Below are 25,529 nucleotides of genomic sequence, written 5' to 3' on the forward strand. Positions count from 1 at the left end.
CTGTACCCCAGTATCTCACAGTCTTCAGTAGTGGAACAGTACCCCAGAATCTCACGGTCTTCAGTAGTGGAACTGTACCCCAGAATCTCACAGTCTTCAGTAGTGGAACAGTACCCCAGAATCTCACGGTCTTCAGTAGTGGAACTGTACCCCAGAATCTCACGGTCTTCAGTAGTGGAACTGTACCCCAGTATCTCACAGTCTTCAGTAGTGGAACAGTACCCCAGAATCTCACGGTCTTCAGTAGTGGAACTGTACCCCAGAATCTCACGGTCTTCAGTGGTGGAACTGTACCCCAGAATCTCACGGTCTTCAGTAGTGGAACTGTACCCCAGAATCACATGGTCTTCAGTAGTGGAACTGTACCCCAGAATCTCACGGTCTTCAGTCGTGGAACTGTACCCCAGCATCTCACGGTCTTCAGTAGTGGAACTGTACCCCAGAATCTCACGGTCATCAGTAGTGGAACTGTACCCCAGAATCTCACGGTCTTCAGTAGTGGAACTGTACCCCAGAATCTCATGGTCTTCAGTAGTGGAACTGTCCCCAGTATCTCACAGTCTTCAGTAGTGGAACTGTACCCCAGTATCTCACGGTCTTCAGTAGTGGAACTGTACCCCAGAATCTCACGGTCTTCAGTAGTGGAACTGTACCCCAGCATCTCACGGTCCTCAGTAGTGGAACAGTACCCCAGAATCTCATCGTCTTCAGTAGTGGAATTGTCCCCAGTATCTCACAGTCTTCAGTAGTGGAACTGCACCCCAGTAACTCACAGTATTTAGTAGTGGAACTGTACCCCAGTAACTCACAGTCTTCAGTAGTGGAACTGTACCCCAGAATCTCACGGTCTTCAGTAGTGGAACTGTACCCCAGAATCTCATGGTCTTCAGTAGTGGAACTGTGCCCCAGAATCTCACGGTCTTCAGTAGTGGAACTGTACCCCAGTAACTCACAGTATTTAGGAGTGGAACTGTACCCCAGTAACTCACAGTCTTCAGTAGTGGAACTGTACCCCAGAATCTCACGGTCTTCAGTAGTGGAACTGTACCCCAGAATCTCACAGTCTTCAGTAGTGGAACTGTACCCCAGATTCTAATGGTCTTCAGTCGTGGAACTGTACCCCAGAATCTCACAGTCTTCAGTAGTGGAACTGTACCCCAGAATCACATGGTCTTCAACAGTGGAACGGTACCCCAGAATCTCACGGTCCTCAGTAGTGGAACTGTACCCCAGAATCTCATGGTCTTCAGTAGTGGAACTGTACCCCAGAATCTCACGGTCTTCAGTAGTGGAACTGTACCCCAGAATCTCACGGTCTTCAGTACTGGAACTGTTTCCCAGTAACTCACGGTCTTCAGTAGTGGAACTGTACCCCAGAATCTCACAGTCTTCAGTAGTGGAACAGTACCCCAGCATCTCACGGTCTTCAGTCGTGGAACTGTACCCCAGAATCTCACGGTCTTCAGTAGTGGAACAGTACCCCAGAATCTCACAGTCTTCAGTAGTGGAACTGTACCCCAGAATCTCACGGTCTTCAGTAGTGGAACTGTACCCCAGAATCTCATGGTCTTCAGTAGTGGAACTGTACCCCAGAATCTCACGGTCTTCAGTAGTGGAACTGTACCCCAGAATCTCACAGTCTTCAGTAGTGGAACAGTACCCCAGAATCTCACAGTCTTCAGTAGTGGAACTGTACCCCAGAATCTCACAGTCTTCAGTAGTGGAACTGTACCCCAGAATCTCACTGTCTTCAGTAGTGGAACTGTACCCCAGAATCTCACAGTCTTCAGTAGTGGAACTGTACCCCAGAATCTCACGGTCTTCAGTAGTGGAACTGTACCCCAGAATCTCACAGTCTTCAGCAGTGGAACTGTACCCCAGTAACTCACGGTCTTCAGTAGCGGAACTGTACCCCAGAATCTCACGGTCTTCAGTAGTGGAACTGTACCCCAGAATCTCATGGTCTTCAGTAGTGGAACTGTACCCCAGAATCTCACAGTCTTCAGTAGTGGAACTGTACCCCAGAATCACATGGTCTTCAACAGTGGAACTGTACCCCAGAATCTCATGGTCTTCAGTAGTGGAACTGTACCCCAGAATCTCACGGTCTTCAGTAGTGGAACTCTACCCCAGAATCTCACGGTCTTCAGTAGTGGAACTGTACCCCAGAATCACATGGTCTTCAACAGTGGAACTGTACCCCAGAATCTCATGGTCTTCAGTAGTGGAACTGTACCCCAGCATCTCACGGTCTTCAGTAGTGGAACTGTACCCCAGTAACTCACGGTCTTCAGTAGCGGAACTGTACCCCAGAATCTCACGGTCTTCAGTAGTGGAACTGTACCCCAGAATCTCATGGTCTTCAGTAGTGGAACTGTACCCCAGAATCTCACAGTCTTCAGTAGTGGAACTGTACCCCAGAATCTCATGGTCTTCAGTAGTGGAACTGTACCCCAGAATCTCACGGTCTTCAACAGTGGAACTGTACCCCAGAATCTCATGGTCTTCAGTAGTGGAACTGTACCCCAGAATCTCACAGTCTTCAGTAGTGGAACAGTACCCCAGCATCTCACGGTCTTCAGTAGTGGAACTGTACCCCAGAATCTCACGGTCTTCAGTAGTGGATTAATTTTGATTATTTGGAATAAAGAATGTCAAAGGTCAGCCCAGTTCAGATCAGCCGCATTTACTGTGCGGGGAATCTTTCTGTCATAGTTTCTTCATTCTGTACAATTTTCACCCCACCGTTTCTGAAACTGCCGACTCATAATGGGAGAGAGTCCCACCAGCACCTGCAGGTCTCTGGTACTTCACTCCAGCTGCTCTTCTTCATGAGTGAACCCAGACACCGAGTATTGTTGTGGGCCTATAGTTCTCCCCGCAACAGGGACATTGTTGGGCAGCACGGTGGCATAGTGGTTAGCACTGTTGCCTCACAGCACCAGGGACCCGGGTTTGAATCCGGCCTCGGGTGACTGTCTGTGTGGAGTTTGCACATTCTCCCCGTGTTTGCGTGGGTTTCCTCCGGGTGCTCCGGTTTCCTCCCACAGTCCAAAGATGTGTGGGTTAGGATGATTGGCTATGATAAATTGACCCTTAGTGTTAGGGGGATTAAATACGTGGGGTTACGGGGATAGGGTGGGATATGTGTTGGTGCAGGGGTTACGGGGGTCGGGTGGGATATGTGTCGGTGCAGGCTCGATGGGCCGAAATGGCCTCTATCTGCACTGTGGGGTTTCTGTGATTCTGTGATTGTTGTGCAGAGGAAACAATTCCAAATAAGAACATAAGAAATCGGAGCAGGAGCAGGAGCAGGAGTAGGCCGTTCGGCCCCTCGAGCCTGCTCCGCCATTCAATAGATCATGGCTGATCTGATCGCGGCCTCAACTCCACTTTCCTGCCTGTTCCCCGTAACCCTTGACTCCCCTGTAGGTCAAACATCTGTCTATCTCCGCCCTGAATATATTCACTGACTCCGCCTCCACTGCTCTCTGGGGTAGAGAATTCCAAAGAATCCCGACCCTCTGAGAGAAGAAATTCCTCCGTCTTAAACGGGCGACCCCTTATTCTGAAACTGTGCCCCCAGAGTCCCCCATGAGGGGGAATCTCGAACTAGGTGACTAGAACAACTGATGACTGAATGGCCTCCTTTCTCATTGTAATTTCTCTCATTTTATCAGTACAGGAACCTTACTCTGTGATGTGCCTCAATAATTCCGAGACTCGATGTTAGCGAAACAAAACAAGGCTTTTATTAACTTAGAAAGTAACACGTAAGAGAGAGAGGTATCTTCCTTCTGGAGACTGAGGCCAGACTGAGCTAGCTTACAAAAGGGGCCAGGTATGGGCGGAGCCCTACACACACAGCACATTCCAGCACATTCCAATAAACAATACAATGAGGACTGGGGGAAGGGAAATGACACTGAAACCGACCACAGTCACAGGCAGTGATGAATGGAATATTTCATCACATTCACCCCTTCTATAGATTTAGTCTGTTCGGGGGTTTGATAGTCCTCTGCGACCGACGTGGCTGTTGTGGTGCCGCGGGTGTCGGCTGGGTGTCCCCGGTAGTCTCCTGGATCTCTGCCGGGGGTGCCGCCAGGGTTGTTGAAGGGGTAGTTGGTGGGGGTGCCGTTGGTCGATGTTCTTCCGGGGGTGATGAAAGAGTAGTGGGTGGGTAAGAGTTGCTGTGATCGTTGTTGCTGCTATTGCCGTGGTTGTTGTCGATGCCGGCTGGGGCGACGTCTTTTATGGACACGGTGTCCTCCTTTCCGTCGGCGTGCCGGACATATGCGTATTGGGGGTTGGCGTGGAGTAGGTGTACTGGCTCCACGAGAGGGTCCGTCTTGTGGCCCCTCACATGCCTTCGCACGAGTACCGGACCTGGGGTGGAGAGCCATGACGGCATGGATACGCCTGAGGTGGATTTCCGGGGAAAGACAAACATTCGTTCATGAGGCGTGGCATTAGTGGCCGTACACAATAGCGACCGTATCGAATGGAGCACATCCGAGAGGACTTCCTGCCAGCGGGAGATAGGGAGGCCCTTGGTCCTTAGAGCTAGAGTGACTGCTTTCCATACTGTCCCGTTCTCTCGCTCCACTTGGCCGTTACCCCGGGGGTTGTAGCTGGTGGTATGGCTCGTGGCGATCCCCTTGGACAGCATGTACTGGCGTAGCTCTTCACTCATGAAGGACGCCCCCCTATCCGTATGGATGTAGCTCGGCATACCGAACAGGCAGAACAGGCTGTTGAGGCATTTAATGACCGTGGCGCTGGTCATGTCTGGGCAGGGGAAGGCGAATGGGAACCGGGAGTATTCGTCCACAATGTTCAGGAAGTAAACATTGCGGTCGACGGACGGGAGGGGGCCCTTGAAATCTAAGCTGAGCCGCTCAAAGGGCCGTGTAGCTTTGATGAAGTGGGCTCTATCTGGGCGGTAGAACCGAGGCTTGCACTCAGCGCAAGTGCGGCAGTTCCTGGTCAGAGACCGAACTTCCTCAATCGAGTAGGGTAAGTTACGGGACTTTATGAAGTGGAACAGCCGCGTGACCCCTGGGTGGCAGAGGTCGTTGTGGAGGGTCTGTAGCCGATCCCCGGTGGCGCTGGCACACATCCCTCGTGAGAGGGCGTCAGGGGATTCGTGAAGGGCCCCTGGCCGGTAAATGATGTCGTACTCGAAGGTGGAGAGCTCGATCCGCCACCTAAGAATCTTATCATTTTTAATCTTCCCCCTCTGTTTACTATTGAACATAAACGCTACCGACCGCTGGTCGGTAAGTAGGGTGAAGCGTTTGCCGGCTAGGTAGTGGCGCCAGTGGCGCACTGCCTCCACGATGGCTTGGGCCTCCTTTTCCACGGAGGAGTGTCTGATCTCGGGCCCTTGGAGGGTCCTCGAGAAGAAAGCTACGGGCCGCCCCGCCTGGTTGAGGGTGGCTGCCAAGGCGAAGTCAGACGCATCACTTTCCACTTGAAATGGAGTGTTCTCGTCCACTGCCTGTAGCGTGGCCCGCTCAATATCCTGCTTAATGCTTTTGAAGGCGGCGTGGGCCTCAGCAGAGAGCGGAAAAGAGGATGCTTTCAAGAGGGGGCGGGCTTTGTCGGAGTAGTTGGGGACCCATTGGGAATAATAAGAAAATAACCCCAGGCACCTTTTCAGGGCTTTGGGAGTGTTGGGCAGGGGCAGCTCCCGTAGGGGGCGCAATCGGTCGGGGTCTGGTCCGATTTCCCCATTCTCCACCACGCTGCCTAGTATGCGCGTGGTGTTGAAAACGCACTTGTCCTCGTTGTAGGTGAGGTTGAGTTTTTGTGCGGTTTCCAGGAACCTCTCGAGGTTCGAGTCGTGATCCTGCTGATTGTGGCCGCAGATGGTGACGTTGTCGAGGTAGGGGAAGGTTGCCTGCAAGTGGTGGTCATCGACCATGCGGTCCATCTCCCTCTGAAAAACCGAGACCCCATTCGTCACCCCAAAGGGGACTCTGAGGAATTGGTAGAGGCGCCCGTTCGCCTCGAAGGCGGTGTACGGGCGGTCCTCTGGTCTGATAGGGAGCTGGTGGTACGCTGACTTGAGGTCGATGGTGGAGAACACCCGGTATTGGGCGATTTGGTTCACCATTTCTGATATGCGGGGTAGCGGGTAGGCGTCTAGTTGGGTGTACCTGTTGATCATTTGACTATAGTCGATCACCATCCGTTTCTTCTCGCTACCCCTTACCACTACCACTTGGGCGCGCCACGGGCTGTTGCTGCATTCAATAATGCGCTCTTTCAGGAGCCTGTCTACCTCGGTCGCGATAAACCGCCTGTCCTCCCAGCTGTACCTCCTGCTTTTGGTCGCTATTGGCCGGCAGTTAGGGGTAAGGTTCGCGAATAGCGAAGGCGGCTTTACCTTCAGGGTAGCCAGACCGCACACTGTGAGGGGCGGCTGGGACCCACCGTACTTGAGCGTGATGCTTTGGTGGTTGCACTGGAAATCCAGGCCCAAGATCACGCTCGCACATAGGTTCTTCATGATTAATACTTTAAAATTATCGTATACAGTTCCGTTAATGCCCAATTGTACCGTGCAGTAACCCAGAATGGTTGATGTCTGGGTTTTATCAGCCATAGAGATGGTACCCTGAGCAGGGACCACCTTTAGGGAGAGTTGCTGTGCCAGTTCAGGGTGGATAAAACTCTCCGTGCTTCCACTGTCAATTAAACATTTAACCCGGCACCCGTTTACCTCGATGTCCACCATTGATTTGGATAGCGGGTGCGGCCTGGTCTGGTCCACTGTGACCGATGCCACTGTAGGGCCCTGATCGATACAAGATGGCGTCCACGCTGTCTGCTCATAAGATGGCGGACCCCAGGAGGTCGGGCAAGATGGCGTCCAAGATGGCCGCTCCCACGGCGCACACACGGCGGTGGCGGGTTTTCCGGCGGTTGGTTTTCCGGCGGGGTTCCCTCTGCACACCTTCCCGAAGTGCCCCTTCTTACCGCACTTAAAGCAGGCGGTGCCTTTTGCCGGGCACAGGTTTCTGGTGTGTTTTGGCTGCCCGCAGAAGTAGCAGTTGGGTCCCTGATGTGTCGCGGCTGTCGTAGGGCTTCTGGGGGGAGAGCGGGGCCCCGCCGGTGTCGGGCTGCCGGACGGGGAAGATGCCTTCCAAGATGGCGGCGCCCTCGGTGCACACGTGGCGGCGTGGCCGGCGCGGGCTGAAGAGTAGGCGTCCGAGTTTCTCTGGGCCACATCCAGGGATCGCGCGGTGTCCGCAGCCTGTTTCAGGTCCAACCCCGTTTTTTCCAGCAGTCTTTGCCGGATGTAAGTGGAGCTGAGGCCTGTGATAAAGGCATCGCGAACAAGCTCGTCAGTGTACACTGCGGCTTTTACATCTCGGCACTTGCAGTCTTTGCCAAGCATTTTCAGGGTGCTTAGGAACTCCTCCGCCGATTCCCCAGGTCGCTGTGCGCGAGTAGCGAGCAGATGCCTAGCATACACCTCATTCGTAGGCTGCTGGTAATGCGCCTTTAAGATGTCGCAGGTGGCCAGGTACGTATCGGCGTCTTGGATGAGGGGGTAAACCCGGTGGTTTACCCAATTCCGCAGAATTCCGAGTCTCATCCTCGCAGCGTCTGTAGCGTCTTTGACGGCTGCGGAATTGTCCAGGAAGAATTCCATACACTCAAACCAGTGTCCGAAGCGTGCTGATGCGTCCGGAGCATGTTGATCCAAATCCAAACGTTCGGGTTTCAGGAGTTGATCCATAGTGTTGAAAAATAAGTTAATAAAATTGATGTGCCTCAATAATTCCGAGACTCGATGTTAGCGAAACAAAACAAGGCTTTTATTAACTTAGAAAGTAACACGTAAGAGAGAGAGGTATCTTCCTTCTGGAGACTGAGGCCAGACTGAGCTAGCTTACAAAAGGGGCCAGGTATGGGCGGAGCCCTACACACACAGCACATTCCAGCACATTCCAATAAACAATACAATGAGGACTGGGGGAAGGGAAATGACACTGAAACCGACCACAGTCACAGGCAGTGAGGAATGGAATATTTCATCACATTCTGCACATAACCCGTCTTGTCCCCGGTTGTGTTCAACTAGTGGCTAAGAGGGAAAAGAGCTCGAGTCTCTGGCCCCAACGTCCTTCACTTCAAAAAGAAATCGCCAACCAATAAAAAATTGGTTTTTTTAAACATCAGATACAGAGCTTGATCCTAGTTTCCTAACAAGGACTTGGATTATTAGTAGGGTGTGAGCTGCAGTAACAGATACACCAAGTATTGTTCAAGCACTGGAGTAAGATGTTATTTATCAATAGTAGGGATTGCTATTCCCATACGACCAAAATGACTTAAGACATTGACAGAAACAATTTTTCTTTCACTTTACTTAGAATCTACAGCACAGAATCAGGCCATTCGGCACAAGGGGTCCGTGCCGGTGTTTCTGCTCCACACGAGCCTCCTCTCACCCCTCTTCATCTCACCTTCTCAGCACAGCCTTCTATTCGTTTCTCCCTCGTGTGTTTATCCAGCTTCCCCTTAAATGCAGCTATGCTACAACAGAAAATAATAAAGTAGAATTAGTGCGCAATGGTGCTCGGACATGCTGTGCAATAGCGTGGGTAGCAAAGCATCGAGTTCACCATTTCCAGCCATGGCCTTGGAACAGGGAGCCAAGTGGAGGCCAGATGCTTTACCACAAGAAAGGAATAAATATTGGAGGCCAGTTCACCTCCAGAACCACTATTAGCCACCTCCTGCTGCCGAGCTCCAAACACAAAATTGGCAAGTAATTTTTCCAGACCATTGGTTCCCCCACAAGGGTGAGAAGTCTTTTCTTGAGTAACTATTGGAGTTAAACCATTTCCTTTTATCCTTCAGAAAGAGTTCTTCAAACACAGATAGTCAGCCATTTACCAAGGTCATTTTACAGAGCAGCAGTTCAGAAAGGTGGCTCTGCTGGAGCATGCCTGAAAGTGAAGACGAGTTGTGCAGGGAGGGGCCCACACATGCTTGTCTAAAAACTTATCCTAACCTGTTCCGTCGGGAGTTGACCTGACAAATGTAGGCAACATCTTGACAGATGACGTTGGGTTGGTATCTTTCCCGAGGCCATGGTCCATCTCTCTCAGAAAGCGATTGGATATGTCATGCAGTGATTCATCCGATAGCCGCATGTGGTAGAGGTATTTGTCGACCTAGAAAAAAAAACGCAAGAGTCAGTTGCCCGAGGTGGAAATAGGAGGAGAAATTTTCAATTTAGAATACTTAGGGCCATATTGATCCCTAAAAGACCAGGATTAAACTGGCTTTGGTATCTCTCATCTAGGGAGAGGGAAAAATCTGGCAAGATTCAGCTCCTGATCACCAACCCTCGTCCCCCTCCCTAGCCTTGCTGAACTGTGTGTGAATGCTGGGTGAAAACAGAATAAGACTCATCTGTGATGCTCCCCACAAAGGAATAGTCTACGAACTATCTAGGCTCGGGTCGGCCAAGCTTTAGCGTTTGTGTGGTGATAGCTATGTACCATGGGGCTTCAGGAGGCCATGTATAAAGTTCCCATTAGTTGGTACGTCCTCAAGTTGCTGATTTAGGCTGGAGAACGTCCATCCAGGAAGGGGAATTGGGAGCATTCAACCTACTGAAAGTCAAAACAAATGATAGCTTCTGCCATTTCTGGCAATGCTCGTGAAAGAAAGGAGCAACTTGTATTTATATAGCGCCTTTCTCATCCTGAAGATGTCTCAAAGCACCTCAGGTCAACAAGTTACTTCTAAACTGTAGTCACTGTTATTGGGTGGCCAGTTTGTGCCCACTTAAGGTCTCACAAACCGCATTCAGAAGAATTGCCATTTAATGTGATTTCGAGATGTTGGTGGGAGGCCAAGACACAGGAAGAACTCACTGCTCTTCTTCAAAGTAAAACGCCATGGGATCTCTTACGTTCACCTCATTCCAAAAAACATCCCATGGGACTATTTCGAAGAATAGCAGGGGAGTTCTCCCAGTGTTCAGGCCAATAGATAAGTACATGTGGGAGAAAGGAATAGAAGGTTCTGCTGATAGGGTGAGGGATGAAGTAAGATGGAGGGTGAGGGATGAAGTAAGATGGGAGGAGACTCGTGTGGAGCATAAACACCGGCACAGACCAGTTGGGCCGAATGGCCTGTTTCTGCCCTGCAAATTCTATGTAATTCCGTGCCAGCAGTTATCAGACTACTTGACCATAAGAAGGCATCACACCCGAGCCTAAACCTGCCCTTACCCAAAATCAGCCATGGCCCAGTGGGTAGCACTCTCGTCTCTGAGTCAGAAGGTTGTGGGTTCAAGTCCCATTCCAGGGACGAGCGCAAAAATCTAGCCTGACACTCCAGTGCAGTGCTGAGGGAGCGTTGCACTGTCGGAGGTGCCGTCTTTCAGATGAGATGTTAAACCGAGGTCCCGTCTGCTCTCTCCGGTGGAGGTAAAAGATCCCATGGTATTATTTCGAAGAGCAGGGGAGTTCTCCCTGGTGTCCTGACCAATATTGTTCCCTCAATCAACATCACTAAAAACAGATTTGTGGGAGCTTGCTGTGCGAAAATTGGCTGCCGCGTTTCCTACATTACAACAGTGACTACACTTCAAAAAGTACTTCATTGGCTGTAAAGCGCTTTGGGACGTCCGGTTATCGTGAAAGGTGCTATATAAATGCAAGTCTTTCTTTCAAACAGGGCCCAGCCCAGGAAGTACAGAAATCCTTGGAGCTGATGGCAGTCTAATGGTTAAGGAGGTTGTAATTAGGCCTAAAGATTTCTGTGAACTTGTCTAGTTACTGAATCTGGCGACTTAAAGTGGACCTGTGGAAACTCAGCGGTTAAGTAAAGCTACTACTTCACTGCTCATTCAAGTGAGTCACAGAAAACCACTGCACTTTCCACAAAGCAGCTCTGATACTGAGCAGCGTGGATTCTGCTGGAGCGCCACGCATTTCCCAGCAAACCAGTTTCCCTTCTCGCTTTTCGTCAACAATGCTGCTCATAGGACCGCTGAGAAGGGGAAGCTCACTCAGCCGCCGGTAGCTCGCTTTCAAGTACTCGATTGGCTCTTATTAGTACGTGTCACACATCACATGGTTAGCTATCCGAGCCCAGGGAGGGATACATTAATATCACATAGAATTAAAGAGTCTGCCACTCTCATCCGCCACATTCTGGCCTCAACATTTGCCACTAAGTTGATGGAATTTAAGTTCACGCTCCATTTGTTTATTCATGGCTACTCTCATTTTTAAGTTCAGTGTAAAATAGAATATTGGTTATAAATGTCAACAACAAAAATAAAATCTTTAGGGAACATCATTTATCTTGCACAGTTGATCAAGATGATGTTCCCACGTCAAGGAACGGATATTAATATACGTATATAGAAAACTCAGAGAGGAGAACCAGGCAGTGACTAAGAGAGACAGATTTAGATACACGCTCATGCAGAAACAGATGGAGATACTGTCGCGCTTGCATAGGAAGCAGAGAGACAGACAGACAGACAGATATACAGCGAGACCCATGTGCAGACAAGGATGTACATATTGATATACTTACAAAGCTAACAGAGAATATGACTAGGCACTGAAATGAAAGTGGGGGTTGCAGGAGTGGGACACGCAGACAGAGATGCACAGACAGGTGCACAGATCATCAAGAAAGCCCGCACAAAATCCTCCCACTGGCTGACCCCGCCGTTCATTATCGGAGGCCTGCTCCTCACCTCCTTGTCACATTGTTCTGACAAAAGTAAAAAGAAAGACTTGCTTTTCTATAGCGCCTTTCACGACCACCAGACGTCTCAAAGCACTTTACAGCCAATTAAGTACTTTTTGAAGTGTAGTCACTGTTGTAATGTAGGAAACGCGGCAGCCAATTTGCGCACAGCAAGATCCCACAAACAGCAATGTAATAATGACCAGATCATCGGTATTTGTTATGTTGATTGACGGATAAATACTGGCCAGGACACCGGAGATAACTCCCCTGTTCTTTTTCGAAATAATGTTATGGGATCTTTTATGTCCACCTGAGAGAGCAGATGGGCCTCGGTTTAACATTTCATCTGAAAGACGGCACCTCCGACAGTGCAGCGCTCCCTCAGCACTGCACTGGAGTGTCAGCTTTCTGTGCTCAAGGCCCTGGAGTGGGACTTGAACCCACAACCTAGAGTAGAGCCAGGCACTCCTTGCCTTGCCAATGCAGTCACCCCGCAATGGAGCTGGGGGCGGGGTGGGGGGGGGGGGAATTAGCTCATTGAGGGGTAAGGTGCTGAACAGATAATCTCTTTGCTGTGCTGACCTTTTGTAATAAAAACCCACTGGTGCGCAGCAATGCTCAAAGCCCTTGGATCTAATCCCCGGCTGGTGCTGCAGGCTCATCTTAGCTGGAGGTGCTGGAATCAGCCTGGACAATGCAAAGGGAAGGAAACCAGCCCAAGTTCTCATTCCTGATCGCAGGGCAGTAATTCCGGCTGGAAGAACTCGCACGCGGATGTTGGGTGAGAATATGACTGGGCTTGGCGGTGATGCCCACCAAAGTTGAATAGCCTGCCAACACATTCATTCAAGGCTGATAACGGCTGCTTGGAGGAGCAGTTAATCGCTTTAGGAGAAAAAATAGAATGTTACTGAGTCAAAGCAACAAAAGCAATGTGCTGAATATTCACTATTTTAACTTCCAAAATGCAGACTTGCTCACAGTTAAAAAATGATTTCTGTCGATTTCTGATGTTTGAATATTGTGAAGTAGCAGGAATGTACAAAACGAATTTCCTTTTTTTTTAAAAAAAATGATGCCTCTGTGAAGCTACCTTGGACTGAAATGTCACATTAGTTCCCCTTTTCCTAACACTCCCTTTATTAACCCCACTCCAGCCAGCCCCTGAGGCGCACAGCTGGACAGGTAGGATGGTCCAGCCCGCAGATAGCCCATGGTAACAACCAATAATGCTGCTCCGTCAACCAACAAGGACACAGTGTTGACTGGTGCAGGAGGAGATTGCTCTTATCACAGTCAGAGCCCTGCCAAATCGGGAAAGCTTGCTCCAATTCCAACTGCAATCTCCTTGTGAGCAGTTCTAAGTAGCCCTGTGCTTGGCTGTTCTGGGGTGGATTAGCCTGTGAGTCCATTGATGCTGCTATTACTGACGGTTCAAGTGAGAATCTCTCCACATTACACATTCCAGAAGGGCTGTCTCATAAAAACATTCTTTTCTTTCCCCTCTCTCCTTTCTCTCAATATAATAGAAATTAGCCATCTGGTTCATGCACATCACTAACTCATGTTAGTGTCAGTTGTGGCTCAGTGGGCAGCCCCCTCGCCTCTGAGTCAGAAGGTCGTGGGTTCAAGTTCCACTCCAGAGACTTGAGCACAAAAATCTAGGCTGACACTCCAGTGCAGTGCTGAGGGAGTGCCGCACTGTCTGAGGTGCCATCTTTCAAATGAGACGTTAAACCGTCTGCTCTCTCAGGTGGATGTAAAAGATCCCATGGCACTATTTTGAAGAAGAGCAGGGGGAGTTCTCCCCGGTGTCCTGGTCAATATTTATCCCTCAATCAACATCACTAAAAACAGATTATTTGGTCATTATCACATTGCTGTTTGTGGGATCTTGCTGTGTGCAAATTGGCTGCTGTGTTTCCCACATTACAACAGTGATTACACTTCAAAAAGTACTTCATTGGCTGTAAAGTGCTTTGAGACGTCCGGTGGTTGTGAAAGGTGCTATATAAATGCAAGTCTTTCTTGTTCATCAGAAAGGAGAGGGGATGGGTTAGCCTTTCAATTCTTTTTCAACTTAAAAAGACCAAGGCAACGAAATGCAAAATATTGTTGAGCAAAGGGGCGACCAGACAAGCAACCTGGGCAGGACTGCTGAAATCTTCCTTTGCAGCTTAGATTCTGCAAATCACTTTTCAATATTACTGAGGGGCTCGATCTGCTTCAGGGACTGGTGCAGTGGAATTAGTGTGAGGAGAGACATGGTGTTTGTGCTCATTGCAGTATAACCCTTCACTGGAATACCTTCCTTTAAAATGGGAATTATGAACTCCTGAAAGCATTCAGGAGCCAGAATTTTAAATGTAAAACAATAATTTGTAGGGAAAGGACTAGTGGGAGTGGAAATGCAGAAGCTGCGCTGGGCTTATGTTGTACGTGTCACGAGGCATGAAGCAATCTTCAGTGGGAGGCGGTGGCGAGAAAGGGAATCTGATGTTAATCTGGCAAAGATATCATGTTTGAATAGAGGCAGTCTGATTATAATGGGAGCTTGAATGCGGCTCATTGTCAAACTGATCTCAATTATGAAATAACAATGTTCATTTAATCGGAATGCGCTAATTAGAGGCTTGATTGACCATTAATGGCCATCCATGTTTCTACTTGGCTGCCTGTGTCAGACTTTATCGCTCAGGGATAGCTGTGGCAACGGATGCAGTGATCGTGTTCAAGTGGACACCGAGATAATAAAATAGTCACAGCCTGCAAACCAACAAGCGCTGGTTCGTTAATGGAATGAAGCTCTCAGCCCAGGTCTCAGCCTCAGACACTGGGTGCAGCTCTCTGATCAGAGTTAATAGGCTTCGGAATAACCTGTACTGGAGAACCACACACGTACTTTGCCACGTACTGCTGCCGTGCACCGCTTGGGGTGTGCAGGATAAGACACAGGCTGGCGTATACCACCGAGAGGACGACCCTTAGGCTGGCTTGTGACAAGGCATCCAAAATCTGAGATGAAGTCACCTTAACCAAAAGATATATCATATTCCTAGCACAGATTTCAGCCTGTATTCTCAAGACAGATCTATTACACTTGTATTATGCTAACAGATGTCACAGTAAATTGGATGAGGCGCTATCTTATAAGGACTGTTGGACCCTGTAACCCACAATGTATTATTCTGCTGCTGAGGCGCGGCTATGTTTTTGTTTTCATTCTCGGGATGGGGGGGTCACGGGCAAGGCCAGCATGTATCGCCCATCGCTAGTTGTCTTGAGAAGGTGGTGGCGATCGAGGGGCTTCAGTGGGCAGCCGAGAGTCCGCCGGGCTGGAGTGACATCCAGGTCCAGGCGGGTAAAGGCAGGTTTCCTTCCAGTCCGCCCCTGGGGGTTTTAATGACAACCCACACATGGCCGCTGAAACGGATGCCGGCTTTTCATTTCAGGTTTTTCTTTTCACGGATTTCGCATTCTCAAACGGCCCTGGGTGGCGGTGTGGGGAGCTGTGGGGCCCACAGCGACCTCGGGGTCCCGCACAGCGTGTGCACAGGATTCGGAATAGTCCTCGCAGCCCCTGAATAACAAGTTAGAGGGAACACTGCTGGGTGGGCTCTGATAGTCCAGGCCTCTGGGCCATAACCACCTCACTACCGTACCCACTGCCTTTAATGCCACAAAGTCCAACCGTTGTTCATTAAATGGAGCCTCGGAATTTTAAAGTTTGGTGAGAAAACTGTGCAGATTGCAAAATGCTTGCAAGTCAGATGAAGCACTGTTTCATAATGACAGAAGCATGACAGCAATACACTATTATTCTGCACCTCGGGAGCCCATAAAGCAACAAAGTTTAATTTCTGTTAATTAAACACTGAGTGACTTCATTCAGAGTTTAGTTGCTATTCAGGCGGCTTGGACTGTCTCTTTTTTAAGGAAGTGTGATTGGTAAAGTCAATTAAAAGCTATAGACATCCTGCTCTATCGCACTACCCACGTGAAAATCCCAACAATAACTTGTACGTATATAGCACCTTTGTAGTAAAGTGTCCCAAGGCACTTCACAGGAGCATTAGCAAACAAAATGTGACACTGAGTTACATGAGGAGATATTATGACAGACTTGGTCAAAGAGGTTGGTTTTAAGGAGCATCTTAAAGGAGGAAAGAGAGGTAGCGAGGCGGAGAGGTTTAGGGAGGGAATTCCAGAGCTTAGGGCCCAGGCAACAGAAGGCACGGCCACCAATGGTGAGCGATTATAATCAGGGATGCGCAAGAGGTCAGAATTGGAGGAGCGGATATATCTCGGGGGGGGGGGGTTGTGGGGCTGGAGGAGATTAGAGATAGGGGCGAGGCCATGGCGGGATTTGAAAACAAGGATGAGAATTTTGAAATTGAGGCATTGCTTTACTGGGATCCAATGTAGGTCAGCGAGCACAGGGGAGATGTGTGAACGGGACTTGGTGCGAGTTAGGACACGGCAGCCGAGTTTTGGATCACCTCAAAAACTTGCGTTGGAATAGTCAAGTCTAGAGGTAACAATGGATAAGACTTTCAGCAGCAGATGAGCTGAGGCAGGGATAGAGTCAGGTGATATTATGGAGGCGGTCTTAGTTATCTTGCGGCTATTTGGTCAGAAGCTCATCTCAAGGTCAAATATGACACCAAGGTTGTGAACAGTGTGGTTCAGCCTCAGAGAGATGTTAGGGAGAGGGATGGAGTTGGTGGCTCAGGAACGGAGTTCATGGCGGGGACCAAAGACAGTGGCTTTGGTCTTCCCAATATTTAATTGGAGAAAATTTCTGCTCATCCAGAACTGGATGTCAACAAACAGCGTAACAATTTAGAGACAGTGGAGGGGTCGAGAGAGGTGGTGGTGAGGTAGAACTGGGTGTCGTCGACATACATGTATTCAAGTACTGAAGACACTTTAATTGCCTGAAGGATATTAAAATGTTGCCATATAATACGCTCCTTCATCATATTGCAGTGCTGGAAGCATTAAAACTGTGAGTGCTTCATGTTTCTTTACTCAGCCTCATGTCTACACCTCCATTGAACCACACCATACCATTTCAATCACAAACCAGCATGAATTTCAATCCTGCGAGTGCATCACAGGTGAGGCTTCCCACCTGGCCCATTGCAACAAGCGCCCGGGAGATTGAGAGCAGCAGTGCACTTGCTGCTGCCCGGGGAGCTGGCCAAGCAGGCGCGTAACTGCTAATGGCCAAGTACACCAGCTCCAAATAAAACTCCACGATGTACTGACAAAACACCCTCCCCAGAAAACATGAGGTTATAAAACAACGACTGCATTTATTATAGTAGCTGTCCTTGTTCCCAATACTGGATTGTCCCCAGTGTTAACAGATCCTTACACAGGACCCTTGAAACTACACTTTGTGCCTGATTTGTTTCCGTCTGATATATTTTATAAAATAACCTCCTAGTTTATTTGCAATTTAGCATAAATTTGCCAGTCTCTGAGAGATGATAAGCGTAGCTGGTGTGGGAAATGAAAAGGTTTCACAAGTGGTGGACAGCAGTGAATGAGGCAGAACAGAGAGAATTTCTTCACATCTGACCAAAAGCTGCACATGATCATGTTGACATGAGCGATGAGAGAGCAGGAGAACATAAATTTATTTTTAAAATCTTTTACTAAGACAAGGGGACACCATTCTTTCAACAGTTCCAGCAACAACTACTTGCATTTATATAGCACCTTTAACACAGTCAAACGTCCCAAGGTGCCTCACAGGAGTGATTATCAGACAAAAGTTGGCACCGAGCCACATAAGGGGATATTAGGACTGGTGATCAAAAGCTTGCTCAGAGAGGTAGGCTTCAGGTGCAGCTTAAAGGAGGAGATGGCTGTGGAGAGATTTAGGGAGGGAATTCCAGAACTTAGGGCCAAGGCAGCTGAAGGCACGGCTGCCAATGCCCATCAAATTGTTGACATGTCCGAGGTGAAGCCCCTAGAAAAACAAAGTGTCCCGTATGGAGGTCCACTGACGAGGGCGAGAACCAAACTAACCAACTAACAGACAAAACAAGTGTAAGCATTGAACTGCATTCTTCCAAAGAGAGAGAGAGAGACACACACAGTGTCTGATGTACAGAGGGTGGCTCACGTTCCACATTCTGAAGAAAGGGACCTGAACAGCCAGCCCTTGTAATTCTGGTTTGTTTATTGTCAAAGCATGCCCATTAGAGTGAGTGTGTGCACACTCGCAGTTCACACTGTGTTGCTTAACTCCATATGGACAAGTCAGCAGTTTCAATTAGGATTGTTCACTCTGGTTGGACATCTTCCTGAAGGTTTCATCGCATGACTTCCCGCCTCCAACCTCCCCATCTCCAATATTCTCATGACAAAAACGTTCAAAGAAAATGGAAAAAAACATTTTCTTTTTCTGGATGTTCCTCCTGGGAGCAATGCCCAGGCGATTAACCTTCAATTCCTGCAGGGTTGGCAACTTTCGTTAAATTACACTTTTATACAATATTTGCCATTTTCATATTGTATTCAATTTCAAATATTGCCATCTTTAGAGAAATAATTGGTTCATAGGTAATAATTTTTAAAAGTCTCACGCTAAGTATCGCTCCTCCATTTTTTTGCAAATGATTCATCAACATTACGAGACGCCCATGAAATGCTTCTGGGGAGGAACATGTTAGGGTACGCATTACGAGTTTCAATACCTTGACGCAAGGGGAAGGAGAAGAAACACAACCTTCAAATTGAAATGGTGCCAACATCCCATGAACTGATAAAAAGTACTGGAGGATGGGAAGGATTTTGTTCCTGGGCCCAGTGCAGTGAAATTGTAAAATTGTTCCTTATAAGCAGGAAGGAACTTTTGCAGGGTCATCACTGACAAAGGAGGAGGGGACATGGTGGTCAGGGTTTGGAAACTGCAGTCGCCCAACCCACAGCCTCAGACAGACACAGAGTCATGCCTCTTCCCATTTCATTGTTGCTACGTAGCCTGTTTCACAGCAACTGTACAGTAACATTGTTGATGATTTCAGTGTGCAGGTGTGTCCACTTGACTCAATCTGTTGGCAATGCTAGTGGATAACCAACAATGTCAGCTTGATCCAGTGGTAGCACTCTCACCATCGAGTCAGAAGATTATGGGTTGAAACCCCATTCATTAGCACATTGATGGCGACCGAGACGGTCTGGCGCTAGCGCGCTCTCCCTGCTTCGGGCGGCCCGCTCTCGCCGCTCGCTCCTGCAGCCGGAGCGAGGTATTCGGCGAGTCGGGCGGAGGCAGCGCAGCGCATCGGGACGCAGCAGCAGCCACGTCAACCCGCTAGAGCATGTTGGCCGGCTGCTCCTCAGCGGGAAGGCATTCCGACTGGGAGGAGGGGAGCCGAGCATGGTGGCCAGAGGCCGGACCGGAAGCGGGAGAAGCAGGCCCGGGCTATCGGACCGTGGAGCCGACGACGGTGAGGCGGAGGCCGCGGTGACCGGAGGATGTGTTCGGCGAGTCAAGCGGAGGCATCGAGCAGCAACAGCAGCCACGACGACTCGCAGTCCGACTGGGAGGAGGGGAGCCGGGAATGGTGGCCAGAGGGTGAGCGGGAGAAGCAGGCCACCACACGTGGAGCCGAGCCGGCAACAGTGAGGAAGAGGCCGCGGTGACGAGGAGGATGGAACGGCTGAGGGACATCGTGCTCCCACTGCCACTGGATGCCAAAGAATTGACTTTCTGAACACGGCGCTGACGTGTCCCCACGGGGAGTAAGCATTCCATTGTACTAGTTACATATGGCAAATAAAATTGAATTGAATTGATTATCCAGGCTGACACTCCAGTGCAGTGCTGAGGGAGTGTTGCAATTGTCTTTTGAATGAGGCAATAAACCAAGGCCACCTCCACCCGTTCCGGTGGATGTAAAAGATCCCACGGCAGTATTTGAAGAGCAGGAGAGTTCTCTCTGTATCCTGAATCAACAGATTAACTGATCATTTATTTCACTGCTCTCGCTAGGACCTTGCTGTGTGCTACCTAGCTATAACATTTTCCTACAAAACAACAGCGATTACACTTCAAAAGCAGTTCATTAGCTTTGGGATTTCCTAAGGACGTGACAGGCACTATAAATGAATGTTTGTTTCAAATCTTTGGGACTTAACCACTTTTAAGTGGCTGCAATGTCACTTCCTACAGAAAGAGTCCCTTCAAAGATTTCTTCCTCAGATTCTGACCCCAATTCTTCTTTCATCTACACTGTGTTTTTTAACATATTTTATGGTCACGTCAACTTCTCTTTTTTTAAAAACTCTTTTTCATACTAAACCTTTATCAACCACACGTCAGGCCTGAGCTGGAGTATTGTGCCCAATTCCGGGCACCGCACTTTAGGAAGGATGTCAAGGCCTTACAGAGGGTGCAGAAGAGATTTACTAAAACGGTGCCATGGAGGTGGGACTTCAGTTATGTGGATAGACTGGAGAAGCTGGGTTTGTTCTACTTAGAGCAGGGAAGGTTTAGGGGTGATTTAATAGAGGTGTTCAAAAGGGTTTTGATAGAATAAGTAAGGTGAAACTGTTTGCAGTGGCAGAAGGGTCAGTGGCCAGAGGACACAGATTTAAGGAAATTGGCAAAAGAACTGGGGGGGAGGGGGCGATGAGGAGGAAATTTGTTAAAAGGGGCAGGAGCAGCATGGATACAAAATTGGCTAAGGGATAGCAAACAGAGAGCTGTGGCGAATGGCTGTTTTCCGGACTGGAGGGAGGTATACAGTGGTGTCCCTCCAGGTTCAGTACTAGTACTAGGACCACTGCTGCTTTTGATACACATTAATGACTTGGACTTGAGGGTACAGGGCACATTTTCAAAATTTGCAGATGACATGAAACTTGGAAGTGTAGCAAACAGTGAGGAGGATAGTAATAGACTTCAAAAGGACACAGACAGGCTGGTGGAATGGGTGGACACATGGCAGATGAAACTCAACGCAGAAAAGTGTGAGGTGATGCAATTTGGTCGGAGGAATGAGGAGAGGCCAAACACACTAAATGGTACAATTATAAAGCATGTGTAAGAACAGAGGCCCCTGGGGGTGTTTGTGCACAAATCTGTGAAGGTGGCAGGACAGGTGAACAAAGCAGTTAATGAAGCACAGGGGATCCCGGGCTTTAGAAAGAGGCAGAGAGTACAAAAGCCAGGAAGTTATGCTAAAATAAAACTATATAAAACACCCATCTCCTTTTGCTTTGTACTACCATACTTTTTGTCTTTTAATCTCTCCCGCCTTCCACCCTATCACAGACCTTCCCTTTTCTTCTTTTCCCCTCCCCACTTTCCCTGCCTCTGTACTTGCTTAAAATCTGTTACATCTCGAACCTTTTCCAGTTCTGATGAAAGGTCATCAAACATTAACTCTGTTCCTCTTTCCACAGATGCTGCCTGACCTGCTGACTATTTCCAGCATTTTCTGTTTTTATATTATATAAAATATTAGTTCAGCTGCAGCTGGAGTATTGGGTCCAATTCTGGGCACTTTAGGAAGGATGTGAAGGATTTGGAGCGGGTACAGAGGAGATTTACTGGAATGGTTCCAGAGATGAGGGATTACAGTTATGTGGATAGACTGGAGAATTTGGGATTGTTCTCCTTGGAGCAGAGAAGGCTAAGAGGAGATTTGAAAGAGGTGTTTAAAATCATGAAGGGTTTAGATCGAGTAAATAAAGAGAAACTGTTTCCAGTGGCTGAAGGCTCGATAACCAGAGGGCCCAGATTGAAGGTGATTGGCAAAAGAACCAGAGGCAACATGAGGAGAAACTTCTTTACACAACGAGTGGTGAGGATTTGGAATGCGCTGCCTGATAGGGTGGTGGATACAGATTCAATAGTAGCCTTCGAAAGGGAATAGGATAAATACTTGAAGGCAAAACATTAGCAGGGATCTGGGGAAAGAGCGGGGGAGTGGGACTGACTGGATTACTCTTTGAAAGAGCAGGCACAGACTCGATGGGCCGAATGGCCTCCTCCTACGCTGTACCGTACTACTATTCTATAATCAGAAGCAACCAAAACCCATGAACTCCAGCAAAGAGTCAACACGGAGTCAGGAGAGTGGGAAAGGGAGGGTGGGAATAAATTGGCAGAAACAAGAGCAAAAACAATCCCAATGGGGAGGTTTTCCTGGTCTATGCCCCATGTGTACCGGTTCTCCTGGGCACAGCAAGCACCAGAAAATCAAGGGGCGTGGGGGAGGGTTCCTTTACAGGCCTGCACTCCAACCCTTTTGCCTACATGTGCTGCACAGAAGCGATCCAGTGAGCAGGAGGTGCAGAGGGCAGGCCCCAGAAAATCTCCCCGCCGACTGAATGACGCACATGACAATGTTATTTTGAGGGGGAATCCCTTTGCATATTGATCAGTTTGTGACACTGGGATGCCTTATAGTTTTATCTGGTACATATTTAATACCTTACGCAAATTAAATCCGAACAGCTATCTTTGCTTCCTGATCAAGTGCTGTTTTACTAAAGCTGTGTTGACATTACATCAGTGCAGTGTGCAAGTGCCATCAATATTGTGCCAGTATTAACAAAAGCGGTCGTAACTATAAAGCAACTTCACTTCCTGATCTGAGTCAAGCTTTCTGTGGGCAAGTGGTTTAAGCGAGTAAGATACTTCCCAGAGGCAACAAGGAGCAATCAATCCCTCCTCACATGCACCTGAAGAGCAGCAGAAACCTGGGAACAGATCCTCAGGGAATTCCAGCGAGAGGAGGAAAACAAAGAAACGAGGAGAACGACGGGGAAAGGAATTCATACTGAAATACTTCAGCCAGGATCACGTTCCGCTCTCCACCAGCCGCTGTAATATAAGCAGTCAGCACTCTGTGAACAGACACGCCGCTCCTTCCCTTTAATGACCAGGAACAGGTTCTGTAGAAAGAAATGCTCAAACTGGTGAGGATCGCTGCGCGCAGAACAAATCATTCCTGTCCCGGAATGTTCTTGCCTTTAGCTTCTTGATCTGTTTCCGAGGAACAGTTTGGCAAGTCCGCTTTACACGACTCAATGCTTTCATCTCAAGACCTTTTGGAAATTCCGGAATGTCAACATCTGGGGTGTGCGCGCACAAGACTAAACAAATGACTGAATTCCTCCTACAAACAAACTTTGTTGATTCATTCAGCAGTTCTTTTTCCTGGCGATGCTGAGGCTGTACAAACATCTCCAGCCGGGGCTGTCCTTCGATTCAAACGGACGAGATTGGTTCTCACCAGCAACAACATGACCTTGTGGCATATCTCAGTAAAATGTATCTCCACCAAGAAAATCCGAACAAATCGGCCAAGATAAAAACAATGAGTTGAATCACCCAGGGAACATGTGCAGTGGACAGAAAAGCTGCCTGTATAGGTGAGCACTCAGTCACAGCAGTGAACGCGGGCTGACCATCAGAGTCAGCGCTTACCCTTGAAATGCTCTCGCCAATTGTAATATTTCTGCTTCTGTAATGAGAAAGGAGGCCGTGCTTCCCGCGGACCTCTCACTCAGCACATGGCAAATTAAAGGCTGTGAACAGCGAATGGAAATGGAAGCTGCAGCCCATTCATTCCGTCCCCTTACAACTTTTGAGAATGAATCAGCTCCGCATTCTGTAGCAGCAGCCACAGAGGCCCCTTTACAGTCGGCGTGCGGGACAACGTGTTCAAACCTTTAGTCAGAAGCACCATCCCTCCCCTCCCCCGTCCCATTGTGCATCGCAGGCCAGTTTAACCAGATGTCTTGTGTTCCCAATTGGTGGAAATTACACAAGCCAGTGTCAGAACAGAGAACTGGAATCAATTACTTTTCGGGAGAATGCAGCGGGAGATCACAGAAGGGAGAGAGGGCTGGTTCTTAAGCTTTGCTTGAATGGGAATAAAGCCATGGAGAAAGTATACCCAACAATTGAAGCAATTTCTTACCTTTTGCACATGATCGTGCTTCAGTTCGGTAAAGTAATACGCCAGGAGGTGGGAGGCGATCATCCTTCCTGCTGAAGGAAGCTTGTTCAAGTCGCTTTGTTGTAACGTTGCCGCGATTCCCCTGTTCTATTTCAGTGCAGAGACTCTGAAGAGGATCCCCCCCCGCTGCCCTCTGTCACAGCACAACACCCCGGCAGTGGATGAGGCGCTCGCACAGTGCTGGCGACCCACAATGTGCCGCTTCAGAGATTCCCCTCCCGCAGAATGCAAGCCCTCTCCGGTCGCGTCACAGCATCCTGTTGCCCTGCCCCTGCCATTGGCAGAGCGCTGTGGGTGTGCCGCTGACAGCGCCACTTCTCGGCTCTTCATTTGGCTCCGAGGGGGATGGGCCGTCTCCCACAGCCCTCCCCGCTGCACGCCTGGTGCAGAATGCCGCTCTTAAAGGCACTGGGCCCTTTTAGTGAAGCGCCGAGTCACATTCCCCAGCATACTCCACATACTCCACATACCCACACACCAAGTCCCAGGCTCCTGACCCAAGTCTCAACTTCCCTTTCCTGGTGATGAAATACTTAAACTCAATACTTCACTGACACAGAGACAAAGACAATTAAAACAAACAGACTATGAGTTGGCAAGGAGAGAGGGGAAGGATTCATCTGTTCACTATTAAAATCGTAAATGTACATTTAAAAGAAGCCGGTCTATATTTAATGCTTTTTGGTTGCTGTTTGTAGGATGCTGTGTGCACATTGGCTGCCACATTACAAAAATGACTACACTTCATTGGCTGTGAAGCATTTTGGGATGTCCTGATAATATGAAAGGAGCTATATAAATGCAAGTTCTTTCTTATGTAATAGATTATCTCAGTGAAGAGAAAGAATAATTAAAACCATTCATGAAACTAAGATCGCGTGTGTAGCTGAGGTAGTTTGTGTTGTGTATGTAATATGTGTGCTACTTTGAACCTATGGACAGGACTGCACTACTTGTTGGGCGTAGTGATACGCAGTACCACTCCTGGCCATAGGGGTATAAATAGTACTGTGGGTACTGATTCCCCTCAGTTCCCGCCTGTGGGCATGAAGTAAAGACCTATGTGCAGTCCCTACCTCCAACCAGTAAAGGCCTGTTTGAGTTATACGTTTAAGTCTTTGTGTTAATTGTTCAATACAATACACATACTTAACACTGGCGACGAGTCAGGCTCTTACCCTGCGGCAGTTATTCCAGGCGGCTTCGTCCAAAGACAGGACGTTGAAGAGAGGTTTCAATCCTCAACACCCCACTCAAAACTGAAGGGCAGCAGAAATCCTGACAGCTTCCAGCGACTGGAAGCGACAGGCATTAGGACCCTGAAGCCTCCATCAGCTTGTGAACCGGAGTAAAGACAGGACTGGGGAAGAGAGAGAGGTAGGGCGATAGCGATCGGCAGATAAGGGCCGGGCCGCTTTGAAGTGAGGGGCGCAGCCGGACCAGCGATCGGGACCAAAGATAAGAGCCGCACTCGGACTGAAAGGCGCGGCGGCTGCAGAAGCTCAAGGTGCGAGAGTCGCGGTGCACAGCGCGGGCTATCGATCGCGGCGAAGATAAGGGCCGCACTCGAGGGCTGAAGGGAGACGGCGTCGGGGGACGGGTGAAGACCGCCAAGCGCGGGAAAACCGCCATTTTGTGGGCGGAGGACGACGGCAAGAGCGGGAAGCCGCCATCTTTGATAACAAGTAAAGAAAAGAAAATCTGAGAAATTGCAAATCTACAATGCCTAAACACGGGAATATTAGCACCTTTGATAGTGACCTCGAAGATTGGGCCATATATGTTGAAAGAGTA

At 48.8% G+C, this 25,529-nt stretch overlaps 1 protein-coding gene across 1 annotated transcript in view; it reads right to left on the bottom strand.

The window, feature by feature from the left end:
• The window catches only part of hk2 (hexokinase 2), a 130,391-nt gene extending 106,425 nt beyond the window's left edge, over nucleotides 1-23,966 (bottom strand). Inside the window, exons 1-2 of the mRNA XM_085971349.1 lie at nucleotides 23,697-23,966; nucleotides 9,035-9,197 (exon numbers count right to left, since the gene is read on the bottom strand). Of these exons, the coding sequence (XP_085827475.1) occupies nucleotides 9,035-9,197; nucleotides 23,697-23,759 (226 nt within the window). The 5' untranslated portion in view covers nucleotides 23,760-23,966. The remainder of the gene's footprint in view (nucleotides 1-9,034; nucleotides 9,198-23,696) is intronic.
• Between the last annotated feature and the right edge of the window lie 1,563 nt (nucleotides 23,967-25,529).

Source organism: Somniosus microcephalus, chromosome 30, assembly GCF_052327205.1.
Source record: "Somniosus microcephalus isolate GS21.2 chromosome 30, FLI_Smic_1.0, whole genome shotgun sequence".
In the NCBI taxonomy this organism is placed as follows: domain Eukaryota; kingdom Metazoa; phylum Chordata; class Chondrichthyes; order Squaliformes; family Somniosidae; genus Somniosus; species Somniosus microcephalus.